The 23,685-nt window shown below is 29.8% G+C and overlaps 1 protein-coding gene and 1 long non-coding RNA gene across 2 annotated transcripts; both read left to right on the forward strand.

The window, feature by feature from the left end:
- Positions 1-9,173: 9,173 nt before the first annotated feature.
- Positions 9,174-11,678, forward strand: LOC145063824 (uncharacterized). Its single transcript, XM_079011403.1, has one exon. The coding sequence runs from the start codon at positions 9,174-9,176 to the stop codon at positions 11,676-11,678; it is 2,505 nt and encodes an 834-aa protein (XP_078867529.1).
- A 277-nt stretch (positions 11,679-11,955) lies between these two features.
- Positions 11,956-12,977, forward strand: LOC145062541 (uncharacterized). Its single transcript, XR_013687598.1, has 2 exons — positions 11,956-12,328; positions 12,807-12,977. It is a non-coding gene; the product is annotated as an uncharacterized LOC145062541 (long non-coding RNA).
- The last annotated feature ends 10,708 nt before the right edge of the window (positions 12,978-23,685 follow it).

The following is a 23,685-nucleotide window of genomic DNA, read 5'->3' on the forward strand; positions in this document are numbered from 1 at the left end:
TTAAAGTTGGTTGCTATATTCGATTATAACAAAAAGTTTGTTACCTAAACTTTATGTATTCGATTATACATAGGTTTATTTAAGTTTTCAATATATGTTGCTATTATAAGAAAAGCCATAGATTTTAGGTTGCATGTACCCATAATTGTTATGTGAAATTCCGCAAGTACATAAAAGTAATATGGAAAACCCATCAGTAATATCAAAGCCTAGAGTTTTGACTATACCATGCATATTTGTGAAAACCCTAAAAGAAATATGAAAATCTAAAATCCTAGCCCTCTAGGGTGTTTCGAAAATTGTCTTGCCTCTTGCCTTTTTCAAAATTTACTAGGGTTTCCTAATTTCCTTATTTGTTATTTTACTTGCCTAAAACTTGAACAACTAAAACTAGATAACATAAACCCTTATTTCAAATTTAGGAAAAAGATTAAGGTAGTGTGAAGGTAGTGGTGATAAGTATTTAAATCTAGTATTGTTTAAGGGTAGAGAGAATGAATAGAGTGAATCATGTAGTTGAAGGGGATAAATGGTTGAAGTCGCCATTTCGGGTTTCTCTTAGAGGGAGGAAGAAAGATGGAGGAAGGCAGTGAAAGTGTGTGGAGACGAAGGAAATGAAGTTCAAGTGTTCAATAGAAAGACACAAGATATTAAGTGATGGTGGCAGTTGAGTGTAAGGTTTTTAGAGAATGGGGGATTATGAGGGAGGTGAGACGCGAAGAGGCTTAGGGTTTCAAAGAATCTTGAAAATGACGGATTAAAATTTGTTAAGAAATAAGGAGAAGGTGTCGATGAATGGGGAAGAGATATGGGTTGGCTAGGTCAATTGTTGACAATTCATTTAACATTTATACTACTTAAAATTAAGACCTTCTTGTCATAAAATAGGTATATATATATATATATATATATATATATATATATATATATATATATATATATATATATATATATAAAAGAATCCTTTTTAATGACGTGGCATGTCCTTAATGCCTTCTCCTTCTTCAAGTTAAATTACTTTTTTACCCCAATTTATAATCTGTCCTTAACCCGCTCCATTCTTCTTCTTTTTCAGGAAACTCATTCGTCTCTCCTTAAAATCATAATCAAAATTCAAATCCTCCCAAATTCAAGGCCTAATTTAAGTAATGATCTACAAAACGACGAGAATCTGTCGGTATCATTGGATTATAAATTTATAATGGGATGTTTTGGTAGCATGGCAGAAGCATCGAATATGGTTTATGCTTTATAAGAATTCGTCGGCATAATCATCTTTTTTCTATGTTCTTAAAACAATATTGTACTTTACCATTGTATTTACGAATTTTTGAAGTTGATTTGTAAAATTGTTGGATTTAGGATTTTGGGAATATATTTGTTCATTCTATTTTGATTTGATATTCGATTGGATTTGGTTGAGGGTTATTATATTGTAGTGTCGTCCTTGAGCTTTTTACTCAGAGCTACTGAGTATGGAGTTATATTTCTTTGGCAATGGTTGAGAAGTCTTCATCTCTATCTCTACTTCAGCCTAAAATATAAATCAAATATTTTTAAGTTTCCTTAACTTTACTCATTCGCACCCTCCCAAGTTGCTACACACCAATCATCCTTGCTAAATTTCTACAAGAGAGCGACAAAGGGTATTACAGTGATCAATGATGTGGGGGGAAATTATCTTTGGTCGGGTGATCTACTTCTTGGTACAACATTTCTTCTTCAATGACCAAGACCCCATTGAGTTTGGTTGCGGCGGTTCCAATGCTCTCTTAGCCATCACCAATAGGTATTATATGTAACCACTATCAGACCCCTATTCTCCCATCGATTTGAACCCTAGCTCCATTATTTTACATGCGTTCCTTTCTTGCCATTCACCTGTTTTTGGAATATCATAGTTTTGTGTCTTGATCCTTCTAAATTTTACTAATGTATACATATTGTACTTGTAGGCTTCAAGCTCTGTATGGTGGTAAAGCTTATGTTGGAGGTCATCTTCCAAACCCATAATTCTTCTCGACGAAATAATTATTGTGCCCTAATCCAAACTTTTGGTATAAACTAAAACTTCAATCTCTTTTTATATTTGTAAATATTGTTTTTTAGTTTTTACATTGATACATTTTAAAATAATTTATGTTCAACAATTGTTTCTCCTTGCAGCACAACGTATCTGTCACACCCATAAACCTGAACGGCGGAAACGTTCGGGGGCGGATGACTTCATGTGGTAACGTAACACATGAATAAATAGTAAAGAAAGCAATACAACCATCATATATATAATTGAAAGTTTACATTTGTCAAAAGTTACATGTTCAAAACCAATTACAATATGATGTCAAAATATGAGATTAAACTGGCGCCGCAGCATCCCTTCTTCAAAAGCATATTAGTACCTGAAATTACTGAATCCCTGGGACATACAAGTAATTTTGAAAGAGTAGATCAGCATTTAAGCTGGTGAGTTTCATAAGTATTAAATGACAATGTTTGTATGAAATGAAATGTTTTGTTCTTGTTTGTTTGCTTCTAGAAAATCCTATATTTTCTACTAGTATAAATGTAGCCTTCTCTCAAGACCAATGTTTGTTTCTAGAAAATGTATGTAAGTATAAAATTTCCAATACGTCTGAAAACCCCCGTAAATCAATGTGTTTTCAATACTCCATGTGAGTTTTATAACCATGCTATTGACTAGAAATGCCTATACACAATGTTCTTCAGGCGTTGGAATGTTCTGACGTTTGTCACCCCAAATGGTGGACTGTAGCTAACAGTCAGGGCGCGGGTTGTCAAGCCCGTATAGATCTATGCACAAACACCATGCTCCCCCTCCAAGGGATTCTGGTATATAATATAGGACTTGAAATGCGTACTCGAACGTACGTGAAGTTGATGTCTCACAAAACTTAGTATAAAACAAACAGATTTACGTGTGAAAATGTTTGTATAAATGATCATCCCCTAAGACTGGGATAGCTATGAAAAACGACGTGAAATCTTTAGATATGCATTTGACAATATTTTACCCTTTGCTCAACAAGATACAAATGGAGTAGAGTTTCGTAAACTATATATGTATATTTTTGATGTAGAAGACAAGTTGTAAACAAAACATATATATGTATATTTTTGATGTAGAAGACAAGTTTGTAAACAAAACATATATATATATATATATATATATATATATATATATATATATATATATATATATATGTATGTATATGGTTATATATATGTATCAATTTTAAAAGATGATTTGGTATGTTTCGTAATTGTTGTTCATATTCTTACGTTTTTATTAGAAACTTTGCATGAAATAATCCTTAAGTTTGATACTAAAGACCTTGTTGTACTTATCACTTTTGTAAAAATGGTAATTAAACATATTTAAATGATTGTGTTTTAACTTCCTTAATGTATAAACATTGCTCAAAAATGTTAGAAGGTGTTAATAAATCTATAAACCACTTTTGACAGTTTTACCCTTTACTGTCCCTGTTTTTAGAAAACTCATAGAAAAATCCTCGTAAGTCAAAAACTGAATCCGTCACCTCTGAGAGTTTATAAAATGAGTCTACTTTGTTCCTAATTTTTATTATGATTTTTAGTGCTCTCAAACTAGTGTGAAAATGAACATCTTCACAGACTGGTCCGAAATCACTTCTGAAATGACAGGCAGTTCTATAAAAATCGCCATAAATTGTAGAAAAATCGTATGAACGCGTGTGAGTAGTAATTAGAAAGGTATAAACTTGAACTATTTTCATATTGTATAGTTTTGAAAGATATTAAGTTTAAGATGGTCAAAACAGTCCGTGAACAGGACTCAACTTTTCTGTAGAAAGCTGTCATTTAAATTTAAGTTATGTTTAGTGTTCTAACTTGTATTCCCCCCCTTAAAACTTGAATAAAACATGAAAATGTAGGGGTATGAACTCACCTTATGTGAATACTTGAAGAATGGAATGTTGAAGATGAACTTTTGGTTGTTGGTTTGATGCTCCAAAACAGCCACTCTTTTGGCTATGTTGCTGTCACGAAAATTTCACAGCAAAAGAGCAAGAAAAAGGGTAGTTTACTCACTGTTTTGAATCAATAATTTTGAGTATCAAAACAAGTAACTTCCAGGGGTATTTGTTGGTAAAAATATCAAGCAAAAAGGAAGGTGTAGATGGGTGAAATGGTGGCTGAAACACAAAAGGGACAGCAACCCTTTAGTTCATGGTTTTGATGGCTTTGGAGGGAAGTTCTTGTGCTTGAAAATGAGATGAAGGTTGAGAGTAATTCCCTGGAGTATTTGCTGGTCAAATGAGGGTAAAATGAAGATGAAATTTCGTGATTATGAAGGAGAAAAGAGTGGAAGAGGATAAGGGGACAAAACCTAGACTAGCTTGTGATGGGATGTGAGTTTAAGTGATGTGATCTTGTCTAGCCACTTGCTTGGGTGGTTGTTTAGAGATAGAGTTAGTTAACTAACTAACTACTAGTTATTTAGTTAGTTAGGAGTTCTAGTTAAGGAGAGGGAAGGTCTTAATCTCGAAAATTAGAAGAGGGATTAATAAGCATTCTTAGTAAAATGTCTTAAGTGATTAAGCACTTATTAGTTAAGTTGGTACTTATCTCCACCAATTCTCTTATCTTAATTGATTTAGAAATCATAAAACTTACATGAAATCACTTTAATTCATGACTCATAACTAGTCATTCACTAGATAATAATACATATATACAAATACATACATGTATACTTAGTATAAAATAACAATGTAGTTTTTGTGTATTTGAACTTTAATGTTTATGTTTTATTCTTTTTATTCAAAAACACTTAAATACATTTTAATTATACCTTATAATAATTCATTTTATATTTTAATTTATTTAAATATAAAATTTATTGAGCAATGTATAATTTCGTGACATTTAACCGGTTAACCATATCGTTAAACACGTTTTGTCACTTTGGTTCGTATATTTGTCAAATTTAGATCCTTCACATCTATTAAGCAAACGTTTTACATAGAACCTAACTTACTTATCAACTAGAGACATGTTGATACAAAAATTAAGTTTGTTGCGTTTAAATGATGTTATATGCTAATTTCACAAACCGGTGATGGTTCGTAGTCATACATCATAACAAAATTATCATTAGTTAGTTATTTTATATTTCACAAGAACTTATTTAAATAAAAGAGGTTAAATTCTTTCAACCATTCTTGATAAAATACTCATATTGTTTAATAATCAAAACATAGCATCGTACGATCGTTCCTATTTTTACCAATTGTTACAGTATCCATATTACTTTCCACCTAAATTTGTAACATATGAACAATGGTCATAAAACCAGAAAAAAAGAGTATATATGGCTGGATTAAGGATGCTTTACTTAATGATAAAAAGGAAATACAATAATTTTTTCAACAGAATCTTGGTTTTATTCTCAACACTGCTCCAATATGGGATAGGTATATTCAAATGTTTCTTTTAATCTTGTGTTTAGTTAATTGTATCTATGTTAAAATTTATCAAATCATTTTTTTCCTTTTTTCACTTCAGTCAAGAGCAAGGTGTGTTTTATGTTTTAGATCTTGGGGGGACAAATTTCTGTGTTTATTGAGTGCAGTTGACCAAAAAATCATCTGTTTAATGTCAAAAGTTTGTTGAGGTATCAATTCCTCCTCAATTGATGGATGGAAATGCATAATGGAAGTGGAACTGCATTGGTGATTGATGAGGAAGATTTTCAATTTTATCCAATTTTAATCAAAGTATGTTGCAGTATCAACAACTAAAGCTTTTGTTTGATGTCATTGCTGAAAATAGAGCAGATTTTGTTCGGAGTGGTAATACTATATTGCTGAAATTGCAATAATTTTGGTCCTCAATTTCATGCTAATTTTAATAGTATTTGATGGTTGCTTACAGTATGTCTGTTCAAAGTTTTTTGCTATGATATGATGGTGATAGTGAAGTTGTATGCAACTTTTGGGGATTTATCCATTTAGCTTTGTTGTGGCTAAATCACTTGGTGCTGCATTTTCTTCATGGGAGATGATATAACCACGAAACATTTTGATGCTTCCACCGGAAATATTATAGGTTGACAACTATACCCCTATGGAGAAATCTTAATCTTTGTTTCAAAAATTACTCGTCAAGCTTCCAAATTTATATATTGAAAATTATGTCAAACTCATTTTGTTTGATGAATCCGCTACTGCTACCATGTGAAAATGGAAGCTTTCGAAGCTCCAAAAATTGTGTACGATAGAAAATTATAGAAAAAGAATCAAAGACCATCACTTGAAAAATATCGGTTACGTACATATACTTACTTGATCATGCTGACAAAGAAATGATTCGCTTGGCATATTGTCCTGACAATTTAATCCAAAACCTAGTTCAAAAAGCCAAAATCGAACTAAAATTAATCACAAAACCACCTCCTTCACCTCCCATGTCACCTTCATTTCAATTCAACCCATTAGGCCAATATTGCATTCACAAAGACCCTTTTCGGCTCCACCAACTCTACAAATCCCATCCCCAACCCCTTATTGGGATTCACCATTACGCTATCCAAACATGGTTCTCGATGATTTTAGGTATCAAAATCATGATCATTTTATAGGTTTAGGGGAGCAATTCAAACCTTTTATATGATCTACTATGAAAGATACCAAAGGACCCTTCAAGCTGAAGGGTACCTAATCGAAAGTCAAAGGCACGGAAAGTCGGTTATAGTTTGACTAAGCTTCATGCACGATTGAATAACAACATTAGTCTCATTGACAAGTTTTCTTATGTCTTTTATTTAACCCTCTTGTTTTTTTACCGAGTTTTACTTCTGTTTTGAAGATACATCCAAGGAGGAAGTAGCAACGATTGCAGATTGCAGCGTCGAGGAGGAACGAGCGTAGTGTAATTTGGAAACAAATCCTTGCGATCTTTCTAAACAGATGGTGCAATATCTCTTTATTTAAATGAGGGGCATAATTGTCATTAGATTATATTTTCCGTGGATGGATTAAAAGGAGCCATGAAAGAATCACCTCCCTTTCTTCATTGATATATTTTGGTAGTACATATATTTTGTTGACATTACTTCCAAAATTTACATATAGGATGTAGTTGTTTGATAAATATGATCATTTCATTTGCGTAAGATATCTAAATTACACGAAATACAAATAATATTTAAATGTTAGCAAAATGAAAATATGTTAATCAAGAGGTGCATATTCATCAATTATGCGATGCATGATGCTACGTTGGATGAGAAATAGGTAACCAATATAATAAGTTGGAGGTGGTAATAGTAAACCAAAATTTTATCGGAACCATTCTAAAGATGAGTTGCATGTAATTGGCAAGATTTTTTAATACACAATGCTTTCAAGAATTAAAAAATTGAAAATAGAATGATATATAGGAAAAAAAACGTATGTTATAAGAAATTAAACCAAACATCTAATATTCCCGATTAAACTGTTTTAAAAACAATTGTTTGATTTTAAAAAACATCTAATATTTTACGTTACTTTTGGTTTTCATACCAATAAAAACTCAAAAATCGATAACGCCAATATCGTACTCTTTTTAATTTTATTCCAAATTACGATATTAATCAACGATTTAACCATTAGAGGAAAATTGAAGTATTGTTATATCTTAAATTTCATGTTTTTTTTATCCAAAAGAAACTTACTTATATCTGTTTAAAGATAATAGCATCTTACTTTTATTTCTCGCTACTACTATAGAATACAGATACTGCATTTCATTTTATACTCAAAATAGCAACGTACTATTTAATTATATATTTCAATGTACAACATCATCCTTTTATCATTAATCTAGACATAAACAAGATCGTATATATCTTCAAGCGATTTTACAAATTAAATGAATTAATCATTGTAAATATGGAACTTTGTAAATAAATCTTTTGTTTATAAATCTATGATTAATGATTATGTTTTTTAATTTTTAATTTTTTTGTTTGTTTTGTTACCTATGGATTCCATGGATTGTAACCTAGTATATATATATATATATATATATATATCAGAGCCGGCCCAATGCAGGTTCATCCAGTGCTATTGAACAGGGCCCAAAAAATTAGAGGGCCCATTTTTTTTTTTGCATTCTGTAATAGGTATGTTAATTAGGCCCAAAAAAATTAGGTCATAACCATAGCCGACGAACGCAGGAAGCAACAAAAGCTGTGGACACAGGAAGCAACAAAAGCAGCGGGAGCGGGAACTGAATTTTCGGGAAAAAAAAAACTCTTCGGTTTCTTCATTGATAACGCACGCATGGATAATAGGAATCATCATTACTGGAACGGTAACTTCAATTTACATTCATTTATCTTTCAATTCTATTCTATCAATTTACATTCACTTCTTAGTTCTTCCTTCTTTATCTTCTTCTTCACTGATCAGTTTTTACAAAGATTACCAACAATTTTAGAAGCTTCAAAATCAGAATTCGGAATCATCAAATTTCGAAATCAGAAGGTTCAAAATCACAATTCTGAAATTCGAAATAAGAAGGTTCAAAAATCAAAATCTTATAGCTTAAGGTTTCGAAATCAAAGGTATAATACCAAACTGAAACTTTAGTTTTGTTTTTCATGGGTTTGTTTTTTCTAATTGAGTAATTTCATAATTTCAGATTTCTTATCGGTTCTTCTTTATTCATTTTCTTTAAGTCCAAATTACTGAATCAGGAGGAACAATCAACAATATCAGTTTTCAAAGCTTTAAACTTACAAGGAACAAGGAATTGAGGTAAATTCTAATTTCAAATTTCTATTTTTTCTGATTTTTTGTTTATGATAATTTCTAATTTGTAAGAACTAAGAAGTAATTATGATCTCACCATCTCAGATTGCAGATTTTCTGTTTTCCTTAGAAGCACATTCTTGTTTTTTTGATTTGAAGTGTCAAAAATAATAAGGTATTTTTGGATTTATGCTATGATATCATTGCAGATTTTGTGATTTCTTAAAAGCATATTTTGATTTTTTTTTCTTTGCAGTCCAGTTTTGATACTTCTCTTGGGGATTAGAAGTGTGGAAAATCTGAATCAAGAAGGAATCTATAAATTGGAAGTCATAAATAAGGTCGTTTCTTTCTTTTCTATAACTTATGATGCCTCCTAGAATAAAAAAATATGCATCTGGATATGAAAAACGTAAAAAGAAACAAAAAATTGAAGAAGATAATAAAATTCAAGCAGGATATATGGATAAGTTTATAACAAAAAAAACACAAAACTTTATGGAAAATGAAACACAAAACGTTAATGAAGCTAATCTTGATAATAATGATAATGATAATGTTAATGTTGATGTTAATTTGAATGCTAGTGATAATGTTGATGTTAATGATAATCCTAATGTTGTTGATGATAATGTTGATTTTCACACTTTTGATATATTTGATCCAAGAAATTGGGATGCTCTTGATTCTAATATGATAAATATTTTAGTATTGAAAGGTCCTAAAAGAGATTTATCTATTACAAAAGGTCCTAAAGATAAATATTTAAGAAGATTTTCTGCAACATATTATACTAAAACTTTACCAAATGGGGAAAAATGTGATAGAGATTGGCTTGTTTATTCTAAAGAAATTGATAAAATTTTTTGTTTTTGTTGTAAAATATTTCGAAAAGGGTGTGGGAAGGGTCAATTAGCAAATGAGGGTTTTAGAGATTGGATACATCTTAACACTAGAATTAAAGAGCATGAAACTAGTATGGAACATGTTAAAAATATAAATACTTGGTATGATTTGCGTTTAAGATTACAAAAAAATAAAACTATTGATAATGCGGCTCAAAAACAATTAGAAAAAGAAAAAGTTCATTGGAGACAAGTTTTGTTGAGAATTATTTCTATTGTGAAATTTCTTGCTAAACATAATCTAGCTTTTCGTGGTACTAATGAGAAATTGTATGAAGATAACAATGGAAATTTTTTAGGATTATTTGAAATGTTGGCTGAGTTTGACATGGTTTCTTATGACCATATACAACGTATTACAAATGAAATTGGTATCCATAAACATTATCTTGGGCATAGGATACAAAATGAATTAATACTTTTGCTTTCTTCAGAAATAAAGTCTATGATTATTAAAAAGATAAAAAATGCAAAATATTTTTCAATAATTCTTGATTGTACTCCCGATATAAGTCATCAAGAGCAAATGACTATTATTTTAAGATATGTAGATGTCTCGTCAAATGTTGTTTGCATTGAAGAATCTTTTTTAGGGTTTTTAGATGTAAATGATACAACCGGCCAAGGACTCTTTGATGTTTTACAAAATGAATTGAATTTGCTTGATCTTGACATTAATAATGTACGTGGCCAAGGTTATGATAATGGATCAAATATGAAAGGAAAACATCAAGGAGTGCAAAAAAAGCTTTTAGATATAAATTCAAGGGCTTTTTATACTCCTTGTGGTTGTCATAGTTTGAACTTAACTTTGTGTGATATGGCTAATACTTGTGGTAAAGCTAAAAGTTTTTTTGGAACAATACAACGTATCTATACAATTTTTGCAAATTCCACTAAGAGATGGCAAATTTTAAAAGATAATGTGAAAGGGTTAACTCCTAAATCGTTGTCATCCACTCGTTGGGAGAGTCGTGTTGATAGTGTTAAAGCTATAAGATTTCAAATTTTCGATATACAAAAAGCTTTACTTCAAGTAGCAAAAAACGATAATGATCCAAAAATAACAAGTGAAGCTAAATCCTTAGCAAAAAATGAACTTGGCAACTTTGAGTTTATATTGGCATTAGTAATTTGGTATGAAATGTTAAACACTGTTAATTTAATTAGCAAACAATTGCAATCAAAAGATATGCTTATTGATGTTGCTATGGAAAAAATAAAGGGGTTGATTTCGTATTTTAAGGAATATAGAGAAAATGGGTTTTTAAATGCCTTACAAACTGCAAAAGATATTGCCTTAGAAATGGGCATTGATCCAATATTTCCTAAAAAACGTGAACCTAAAATAAAAAAACATTTTGATGAGATTTCAAACGATACTTCTTATAGTTTTTCACAATCCGCCCAAGAGAAATTTAGGGTTAAATATTTTATTTATATTGTTGATCAAGCAATTACTTCTTTAACTACAAGGTTTGAACAATATCAACAATATGATAAAATATTTGGCTTTTTGTTTAATTCAGAAAAATTACTTTCATTAGATGATATAACCTTAAAGTCTTGTTGTATGTCTCTTGAAACTTCACTCAAGAAAGATGAACAATCGGATATTGATGGGAATGACTTATATGTTGAATTAAAATTACTTTTACATCTCTTGCCTAAGGAAAAATTGACAGCAATTGATATCCTAAATTTTTTAAAACGCGTTGATTGTTTTCCTATTACATCTATTGCATATAGAATTATGTTGACTATTCCTGTTACTGTTGCATCTGCAGAACGGAGTTTTTCAAAATTGAAGATTTTGAAGTCCTACTTAAGATCTACAATGACTCAAGAACGACTTAATGGATTGGCTTTGATGGCGATTGAGCGTAACATGTTGGATAAAGTTACTTATGAAGATGTTATTGAAAATTTTATTTCATCGAATATTAGGAGGATGTCTATTTTCAAGTAGAAGTTATTTTTTTTGTATTATTTTGAATGGAATTTTAATTTTATGTATTTGCAATAGAAAATTAAATTATTTTTTTTTTGCTTAAATTTTAAGATCTTTCAAATTTTAGGGCCTATTTTTTGTTAAATCGCACAGGGTCACCAATATCTCGGGGCCGGCCCTGATATATATATATATATATATATATATATATATATATATATATATATATATATATATATATATATATATATATATAAAGAGTTAAGAGCAATATACTTTCTAAACATCAGATTTTGGCCGCAAAACTTTTAAAGATTGACAATTCTAGTCCCTCCCAGCACACGTGTTTTCCTCTAGTTGTCCACCGCCTCAATTTCTTTTAAACACAAAAATTGTGTTTTTCTTTCTATTTTCCAGATCCTTCTCTGCAGTGTCCCTTCAGGATCCTTCTTCCACAACATCTACTCACCGTCGACTATCACTCTTACGAACATCGTAGCCAGAGAGAAGGATTGACTGCGAGATTGGAGGTATGGACTATGGTGTGCGGAGGATGTCGTTTGGCAAGCAGTTTCTCTATTTCAGTTATTGCCTCCCTCTCCTGAACCTCTCTGTTGAGCACCGCTTCTGGTGGAATCTCTCCGTCTCACTACTGCTAGTAGTCTCAGGCAAGTCTCTCTACTTTTTGAAGGCTTTATCTTTGCATTAATGCTATGTTTGAGGTCGTCTGTTTCTTTTCCTATTCCTAACTTTAAATATTTGGATTATGCTTTCCTTGTTTTTCCTCAGGTTGGTCCACTTCCTATCGTCCTTCTTCTTTCCACGTCACTTGCCTCTGTCCCTGAAATATTTAGTTTTTCTTTCATAAAAACTCTATCGATTATCTCCTCCACAGTCTATTATTGATTTTGATTTTCAGATTAAGTAGCTGTAAAAGACTATTTTAGTGGGAAAGGAATAGACCATTGATTTACCCCATCTATGGCCAAGGATAATTGCCACAAGCCTTTTGTAAATGTCCTACTGTCAAAGGGTGTGTGTATATGTAATTTCTTTAATCTTAGGTTATTGGTGTTATTAGTATTTCTGCACTTTCTATACACTACATGTTTTAATCAACTTGTGTTGCTATTGTTTATTTTACAGGTTTAAGAATGACAGTGACATCTGTACTTCTAAACAGGGTTTATATTTCATACATGTTTTAATTATAAGGTGTTTCTATTGTTGTTGTTATCTACTCTACTTGGGATCTTTTGGTTAGCATTATATTTGTTTAAGTTCATTTTCTATAATATATTATGACGTAGTACTAAATTTTTTTCCCTGGTACTCAGTTATTGTTAAAAAAAATAATTTTCTTGATTTCATTGATTCAGGACATAGAGTTATCAAATGAGATAAATGAATCTTTCAATAAATCATCTCAAGCTTTGACAAAACTATCTTCCAATCTAGATAAGTGTCCATGTCCTAGCAACTGGGTATGTTAAATGTATCAATCCAATTCATTTAAAAGAAATAATAGAAAAAGACAGTATTGACCCACGTGGTTGATTTTATATTTTTACTTTTAATAGTTAAAAGGGATAATTTAAAAAGACATAACAAAAATAAAATATATCAAGAAAACCAAGGGTGATAGAGAGTTTACTTATAAGGCCATCTGCAATACTTGTCACGAGCAACGCAACCACGGAGACCAACACGAAGCCCGAACTGGTGGTGGTGTACCAGTGACAAGCACGAACGGAAAGAGAGGAAGAAGAAGAGGGCCGGCTGAGAGAGGCCACTCCGTGGTCCTCCGTCTTCCCCACCACGAATCACCACGACCACGATGGTCCGGGATGGTGTGCACGGACAACGCTCGTGGCCACGTAGACCACGAGCCCCTTCGTTGCCGGTATACCAGAACGCCTAAGTGTCTGATACAAACCATAAATGAGGACATGAGTTTTCCATTGGGTAATGATATTTCCACTTATCAATTTGATTCTTCCACTTAATATAAATTTGCATTTACATTTTTACCCTTATTTAAAATCTACAAAATTATGATGATATATATAGGGGTTTATACGATTGGCCTCTTACCATAACAAATTTAAACGTCCCCGTCCCTGTTTATCACTTACACAAATTAATTAATTTATGTTTTTCTCTTTATTTATTTCTAACAAAAAAAATTAGTTTGTTTTTTTATTTATTCATCAAACAAACCCATCAAAGGATTCCATGTTACTCGATCAATCCTTTAAACTTCTCCATTTGAATATAAAATCTAACAAAAAATAAATTTTCTTTATTTATTAATCAAACAAACCCACTAATTTATTTTCTTAAACATGAGTTTTATTTTTCTTATTTATCATTTAATTATAAAATCTAATAAATGTTAATTTTTTTTCTTCTTTATCTATACATATCACAATAATATATAGTGAAAAATAATTCATTCCATACCAATACATATCACAACACAATATTTAAATTAATACATATCAAATAAAAATATTTATATTACCCACTAAAATGTTGCCGAACAAAAATTTATAAATCACAATAATTTTAAAAAAAAGTTGAGGATAAAAAACAACATTCACCGTACTCCAATTACATACTATCACTTTTAAAAAATAAATATGCATTTAAATCAAATAAGTTGTTCTTAGATACTTTATAACTCATTTAGAAGACACGAATAAACGAAATATTACTAAACTTTTGACTAAACCTGATATGTTCTTTTAACCAATGATTCGTTAGTCAGTGGATATATTTCCTGAATTAAAAAAGAAAAATAACATAAATTTTACTGTACGAAACCCTTCAAGATTTGAGTTTGTGGAATCACCATAAACACATAATCTTTCATTTACTCATATCTTTCCAAAAGAATAATAAAATGTTTAAGAGCAACTTATTTGATTAAAATGTATATGTAACTATATAAATGATAATATATAATTGATGTAGGGTGAATGTTTTTTTATAGTCATACTTTTTTTTAACATTATAATGATTTGACAATTTCGTTGGTAACAATTTACTATGACTTAATATGTATTAATTTGAACATTTTATTATGTATTAATTTGAACATTTTATTGTTGTGATGTACATAACTTTGAAATAAAATAATTTCCATTACATAATATATATCATTTAGTGGATGAACAAAAAGATAAATTATTAAAATTTTAAGTGGACTAGTTTAATAAGAGATATCACTTATCATTTACCAGGTTAGTTTGAAAAATAAATAAGAAAACAGGCTATTTTTTGCAAGGAATAAACGAGGAGAAAAAACAAAAATTAATTTATTTGTAAGTAAATAAAGGGGAAAAAGAAAGGGAAATTAAAAAACACACTAATTTTTGGAAGAAAACGTTTAAATTTGGTACAGATAAGAGGCAAACGTATAAACTCTCATTTATATCTCATTTTATTTTTGTAAATTTTAATTAAGGGTAAAAATGTAAAAATAATTTTAATTTAAGTGGAAGCATCAAATTAACAAGTGTAAATATCACCTCCCTTTTCCATTCTTACGTTATATGGAAAATTGCAAGGAGAAGACATGATTGTTAGACGTGTCCTATTGTGGCCCAATTGATTTGGAACAATACGGGTCCATGAAAGGAGGAAATTTACTCGATTATTTACTTTAGAAAAAATATTTTTTGATTGTTATTAAAACATCATGTTGTTTTTGTCGGTTTAATAGCAACGTATTTTTGTTAAATACATCAGGTAATTTTGTTGTCATTTTTTATTGGTTTGCTATTTTTTTGGTATCATCGAATAGATCATCAGAAAGCATACAATTTGAGTGGCTTATTTTGGAGCTTTAATTTTTATGTATACCATTTTATTTTTTTATAGCTCATAATCATTAACATTTTCTTAAATCAGTATGTATTGTTAAGCATGCATCAAGATTTTCAATGGAAGCATTCAGAATCTGAAGTCGAGAATGAAGATGTTATCAAAACTCTTGAATTAGAGATACAAAGAAAGAAAGAGGGAATATATAATCTGAAAAAAAGGAGATGGTGAAGTATGAACAACATGAAGACTCACATGGGAAACAACTTAATTAGCTTCAAAGGTTACTACATGACAAGAGACACGTTGTTTTCGAAGTCGAGGAAATAGAAAAACTAAGGCAGAATATTTCTAATTTATTCACAAATTTCAAGTAATAGCTTTCAAGAAAGTGCATTTAATAGTTTACATAATTGTCTGTATTCCAAAAATAACAACATACTTTGATGTTCAACTGCCTATAACTACAATCCTATTTCTTGCATTTATCCTAACCAGGAAATAACTACAAAAATAGCAATATATTTTTGTTTGTGTTTGTCTATTATGATATCTTCCATTTCTTATTCCTAAATGTTTTGATTAAAATTCTTAATGAAAACACAATGCTATTATTTATAACGAACCAAACATCATTAAAATCCGCATCTAACGCAAGCCTTTTTACCAGTATACTCTTAATTTATTAAGTTTAAGAAAAAAGCCAAGAGGTACTGTTTTTGTCATCTTATTCCACCATGGACCTAAAGCCCATGATAAAATGAATGAAGGAAACAATCCAACTTATTTATTTCATGGTTATTATTATCTGCTTCAGCCAACCCACTTGATTGATTATTTATTTTCATTTTCGTAGAATATGAATATGATATTAATGAATTCTTTAATTTATATAAATAACTATTTTATAAAACAAATAAACAATATCATATCATATACAATTAATAAATAAAAATAATATAGATAATGATAGGTTTGTATGTTTATAAACTTTTGATGTGATTAATCTATCGAAATGTTGGGGAAAAAAATGCGTAAATCATGATTACGATTGGTAAGTTATTTTCTCGCAATGTTGAACGTGTCCTAAGTTTCCTTCAAGTGGAATGCATGCACATTAAATATTACATAAATAGATTACAAATATCTATATCTATTCATTTACATAGTCCGCCAAAAATCATATTTTCATAGGAAATATCATATTTTATAATAAATTTAATATTTATTAAACTGCATAAACTTAATCGAATTCCAACTGAAATTCTAGGACAGCATCTATGGCCGTATTTGGAATTATTGATCTTTACAATTTATTGTAACAATATTAGCATTGGGCTTAGGTTATATCTTTTCTAGGCATCTAGTGTACATTAAATTTGAAGTTAACGTTAGAAAGGTATAAATCATAAATTTACAATTTTAAATTGAGGTTAGAGACAATATGATGCAGTTAATATAATTCTAGTCGTCGAATTTTAATAAAATTTAATATGAGTCGTTCAAATAATACACGATTCATATACATTAAAGTACTCAAGTATACTTGGGGTGATAATTCGTGGGTGATTTTCAATTGGTGCTGCTGCATTTAAGAGATTTTCAATTGTTGTTGTGTTATATATTTTAGTTAAGCCAAGCTGTAAAATTAAGTGTTAAACCAAATTTGCAAGCGGGAATATGGGTGTTCATTTGAAGTGATCGGTTCGATCCGATCCGATCCAATCAAATGAATTCAAATTGATTTCAATTTTTGAAACATAGATTCGAATAGTTCAAATTAAATTAAAATCCAATCCAACCAGATTACAATTCAGTTGGATCAATATTTATAATTCAGTTTTTAAAAAATCGAACATTTTAAATCCACATATAATTAGAATATTAGTCAATTTTATAGAAGAAAAAAAAACAAATTATTTAGTAGTGGTTTAAAATTTATAAAAAAACTATATATATATATATATATATATATATATATATATATATATATATATATATATATATATCATTTAATATTTTATAGATAAAATCTTTTAAGAGAAAATACATATTAAAGTTTTTTATTAGGTGAAACTATTTGAATCTATTTGAAAAAATAAATTAATAGATAATTACCGATATATATTAAAAATAAATAAATAATAAATAGTTATTCTATTTTTTTACTATTCGGTTCTTATTTTATAAACTAAAACCAATCCGAAATAATAATTCAATTTTGTTTAAAACCAATAAAAAAGTCAAATATCCAAACCAAATTGTGAAATTGGACAATTTAATTTTATCCAAATAATGAACGATATAAATAGGAAGATGTGAAGGCAAGAAAAACATGAGAAAGAGAGGGTGGAGTAGTGATAAAGGGTAAACATGATAAACAAAAGTGTAAAAAAATATTAAAGAAAAAAATTTCTTTTAAGAAGAGAAGAAAAAATGAGGAGTTTTGGAGGAATTTAAAGAATAAGGTCCTATTGACCAACAAAATTAGTCCATTGACTTTCCTTTTTAGTATAGATAAATATAATATTCATTTGGTAATATAATATTCATTTGGTGTGGCTTCTTAAACTTTAAAGTTTTGTTGATTAAACATGAGAATATCCCCAAAAAGAAAAGTCATGACATGACATTTCCGTCAACTGAAGTGGTTCACATGGCGTTGACATGACGTCCATGTGGGTCATTTCAAATCTAAATTTATTATTATTATTATTATTATTATTATTATTATTATTATTTTACATCAACAAAAATACGAAGATGAAGTCCAAATAAATTATATGTCTTGGAAGAACATTCAATCATTAAGTATTGACCACCGCTGCCACATGTTGCTTATCCAACACCAACCAAAATGTAATCGATGGTTTTAACTACAATAAACCGATGAAAACAACTTAGTAAAATTATATATCGTTTTGGAGTTTTCAACAATCTATGTTCTTGATTCAATTCCTTTTTCAACTTTAACATACAACATCTTTTTGCATTAACTCAAACTTCTCTATGAACCCATTGAAGGAGACAAAGTGACAAACTTTGTTGCAAACCCGAAAGCATAATAAATTTTGGAAAAATACGAATGATATTTTTTTTAATAGTGGAACCATATTGATCTTAAACCAATAAAGCAGTTAACAATTTGTTGATTTTAAAGAATGAAATGGTCTTCAAAGATGACACTCTTTTTATGATGATCATCAAAATAAGCACTTAACCAGACCTAAGAAACACGAAATTTGACTTTATTATCATCAATTTTGAATCAGGCATCAAGAGGTTTAAGGTTTTTGTCATAGAATAAGAGTTGTTTGTATTTAGATTTTAGGTCTTCTATGGATCATAATACTTTTGTAATTTCTTAAAGCTTTTAAGGTAGTTCTTCGAAGAATTAAGGATTGCATACAATTTGTAAGGATAGTTTAGGTGAACAGGGTTTGGCGTGTGTGGATTGAATGGTAAATCATTTCGAGAGTGGGTGTTTTTTTAGGGAAATGATAAAAGTATGAAAGATGACGACGACATGAAGGATGGAGACTATATGGATGTTGACGTTGATCTAAATGATGAAGAAGATATGGTGGAGGTTGAAGATGATCTTCGAGTTTTTATAGGGGAAATGATAAAAGTGTGATGAATGAAGATGAACGATACAAATTTTTAACAAAAATAAACATAAAGATGAAATATGAAGAATTTAACCTTTAAGACATAAAAATGACTAAAAATTCAAAATCAACTTTTTTGACATGTCAACATGTGCGCACTTGGTGAAAAAATGTAAGTGATGAAGAAAGAAAAATACCAGTACCATGCTTGTGGTTCTTGTTTAAGACAATATAGTGCCTTTTGCAAGAAACACACACTATTGGGGTATGTGGAATGAAAATGGGTAGGTAATTCTTTCATGTAAACTTCTTTAGAAAGGTCACCATGAAGGAAACTTTTTTTAACTTCCAATTAGTGGATAAGCCATTGTCGAGGTATGACAATGCTAAGAGCAATATGAATGGCATGTTTGACATCACGAATGAATGTGTCATCAAAGTCTAATACCTATTGTTGCGAGAATCAGTGAGCAACCAAACCACGATTTTGTTATTAAATCCAAATAAAGATTAAGTGTATGAATGGTGGTGAGAAGTGAAAGAACTTTATGCTCAAGAGTCATTATGAAGTGATATTTGCTAATAACATATAATCATATATGGTTACATTTTATAGCAAGTTACTACTTATTGATTATTTATTAAAGTAATTTGATTATTAATAAATATAATCAATACTTTTATTTAATTGGGAAATTATTATTTATAGAAATAATATTTTCTAGAACAAATTACTGAAATGGTCCCTGTGGTTTGCAAAAGTTTCATGTTTGGTCCCTAACATTTTTTTGCACTCAGACAGTCCCTAACGTTTTATTTTCTTTTGGTTTTTGTCCCTAACAAAATATAAAAAGATAATAATGCTCTTATAAATTTCCTTTTTCATTATTTTATAATTATTTGTAAATTAAAAAAAACCCAATAATTTACTTCTAATTTCTATAAATCTCTCCTACACCTATTTCTATTTTGTATATTGTATTCTTTATCTAAAAAATAACCCTACATCTCTATATCTCAATAGCCACCACCCACAGTCGGATAACCTCCTTCCTTTTCCAAACCCGAAAAACAATCAACTCCTACAAAACCATAATGTTGGAAAACCATCACCTCCGTCAATCCTCGTTCAACCACCACGGTCTACCTCCAACAACACCTTCATTCAACCCTCCATCGTTTATCTTTGGTCATTACCATCACCCACCACCCCTACCACTCTTTAAAAAAATCATAACCAAACTAGAATCAGAATCAAAAGCCATGTATAAAACTTGAAATCAAAATATGTTCCAGAAATCTTTCCTGAAAATATTCCATAAATCAAACACAAAATGCATTTGTCGCTTCTTTTCGATATTTCAGTTCTATGGGTTTCAAGAAATCTCTAGATATGTTGATTTTATAGGTCTCGGTGGCAGAGGGAAAGTGGTGGTTTCAGGAGAGGCGTTTTTGGCGAAATAAGAGAGGTTGAGGTGCGATTTCAGGGCAGCGACCCAGTTGTTCCAACGACATTAGAAAGGATTATGAGTCTTGTTTCATTTTCACTCTTCCTCTTTCTTGTTGTACATAAGCATTAGATGGTGGTGGTGAAGTCTTGTCATTTAGTAAACAACATATACATAGAAGTGAGAGATATAAAGAAGAGATAAAGGATGTTGAGGTCTTAGTGGTGGTAGTGGTCAGGTGGTGGTGTGGTCCGATAGTGGTGGTGGGATCTTAGGTTATATTTTTGGACGAGAAGAAATATAGAGAAGAGAGATAAATATTAGAGACTTAAGATAGATACAGAAAAACTGAAGTAAATTGTGGCGGTTTTTTTTTCCGAAAGACCCAAGCTTTGACTTGATGAAAGTATGGTCTTAAGATACACTTGTGTAAGTATATAAATAAGACATATACTACTTGTTAGAACTTGATATTCTTTTCTTTTTCCTCTCTAAAAGACGAGAACAACAAGTGTTCTTTCCCTCTCCAACTTTTTCATTGTGTAGTATAGTTTTGGGTGGTTAATATGTTTATCCTTTTAAGAATTATTTGGTTTAATTTTTTAAGGCTTAATAAATATATTATACAAGTGAAGACTAGTATCTTTGGGTGGTTTACTCTTGATTGATTGATACATTATTGAGAGCTTCTACTTTGGAGTTTTTGCTTCACTTCATCAACTTCCAATCTCCCATTAGAATCAACGTATTCAAATCTTATAGTTATTTTTCCTTCTATGGTTGATTTAATATTTCGATGCTTTGCAAAATAATCATTGGTGGGTTAAAATGGGTTTACGTTTATCCATTTTAAAATCATTCCATTGCTAACTCGTAGTTTATTATAGACTATTTTTGAATTAAACTCAAAAAATTGATATCAAAGCCATTTTTACAAGCTTGGTTAGATTATTATATTTTTTTGGTATAATCTTTGTTTTGGAAAACATACATTGTTTTTTTTTTTAAGAAAATATCATATATATTTTCTATGACAACTTTAAAATGTTTATAATTTTTTTATAACTAGAAGTTTATATGCATATTTTTAGTCATAAAAGTTGTCTTAAAAAAACAAAGTAAATTATATATATATATATATATATATATATATATATATATATATATATATATATATATATATATATATATATATATATGTTGTGCATAAACCAACCATGTACCATTTGTGATGTTATTTGTTAAAACGGTTGTAATATTTTTTTTATATAATATGTACTAATTAAATAAATAGTTTTTTTTTATTTTGTTTATTTTTGTAACTAATAGATTAGTTAGAATAGTTCTTTTTATGAAATGTAACACCATTTTTAAAGATCAAAAGTTCATGTACTTAATTTTATTGAAGTACTTTAGGAATGCCATTTTTTTGATGACTCACAAAATGTCAGTAGTTTATAGTTGATTTATGCACATATGTTTTATGCATTTTAATGCCTGATTTTATCTTATATTTTGTATTTTGTAAAATTAGATTTTAAAATGCTAGATAATATTTTAAACATAAAATGATTACAAAGAGTTTGGTTTTAATAAAAATGTTCTTTTAATATAAGATGGTAAAAAGGTTTTACAAATAAAATGGGCTTTATCGTTTAAAACTAGCAAATGTCACATTTCAATGATTAAAATTATATAAATTTAAAATTAAGATTTTAGAGACTTATCAAACTTCAAACCTTATATAATAAAAGAAAGTATTATTAAAAGATTTATAAATATTTTTTAGCGTTCAAATGTCATTCCTTAGTACTAGATATTAAATTTAAAATTTGATCGTGTCAATACTATAAAATTGGACTTTATAAAAAAAATTGCTAAAATGTGACTTTAAATAAAAGGGTATCATGGCTTATTGGATGCATTCAATAACCATGATATCATATGTTTGTTTGTTTTTTTTTTGTTTTTTTTTTTTTTTTTTTTTTTTTTTTTTTTTTTTTTTTAAAACTAGACTTATAAAAACATTAAAAGACCCATTATTAAACGTAAATGTCGTCCACTTTGAAAACACTCGCACGTCACTTGCATAAGCTAGTAGGATTTAGGTCACCTAACCACTAGTGTTATCTCTTGATGGTCGATACCTCTATTACTTAGGTGACCTTTATCACAACAGATTTCAATCAACTCATCCAGTTTATCACATCTGTTGTGATAAAGGTCACCTAAGTAATAGAGGTATGAGGCATACATGGGATCAAACATGTCTATTGACTTAAGTTATTAGTGATCCCATAATGCTATGAATTATATTGTAGAATAGAACTGAAAATCAATATCTACCATGTTAGATATCGAAATATCCAAACCGAAACAGACCCCTTGATAGTCAGTTTTTTCGGTTTCAGTTTTTTATTCGGTTTCGGTTTATTTCGTTTCCAGTTTTTTCGGTTTCGGATTGACCGGACCGGGTCAGTTTTTTTTTTGGTTTTGCGGTTTTTTTGCACACCCCTACTTAGAACCTCTGTTGATATTATTTAGTTATTTAATAAGTACGTTAGGTTGCATGCTCTCAGAATTAAATAGTTTTAGATTGCCTGATTTGACGCTATTGCACAACTCTCGTCTGCATCTAGCATTTGTAGTGTTGGATCGTTTGATTATGATTGTATTCATTCTGCATCTAGCATTTGTAGTGTCAGATCATTTGACTGTGATTGTATTCATCAAAATAGTTAGTTAGTATTAGTAGAAGTTCTTCATCAAAAAGTAGTAGGGTAAAGTATAAGTAATCCTAGAAAAAGAGTCTAGGGAATTTATTATATGCTTAATACTGTAACACCTGGTTCCTGGTATGCATTTTAATCTAATTATTTTTGCATTTTTAGCTGGGACTCAGCAAGTTGTAGGCCCGACTCGCCAAGTAGAGGCGAGATTTTGAGCACGTTCAAGTTGGCAACTCCGCGAGTCCATGTCCTGGACTCGGCGAGTCCGCCAGTCTGGAAGAAACCCTAGATCCACAGGTTTTGCACCCTATTTAAACCATGTTATGAGCCCCAAACACACCTCCTTCACCCTCAGAACGTTATTTAGCAAACCCTAGCCATTCATTGAGCATTTGAGCATTTCTTGTGT

Source organism: Lactuca serriola, chromosome 7 (genome assembly GCF_051521515.1).
Source record: "Lactuca serriola cultivar US96UC23 chromosome 7, Lser_US96UC23_V15, whole genome shotgun sequence".
Classification (NCBI taxonomy): Eukaryota; Viridiplantae; Streptophyta; class Magnoliopsida; order Asterales; family Asteraceae; genus Lactuca; species Lactuca serriola.

Excerpts from the sequence above, each read along its gene's own strand:
- LOC145063824 (XM_079011403.1), top strand. The coding sequence starts at position 9,174 with ATGCCTCCTAGAATAAAAAAATATGCATCTGGATATGAAAAACGTAAA.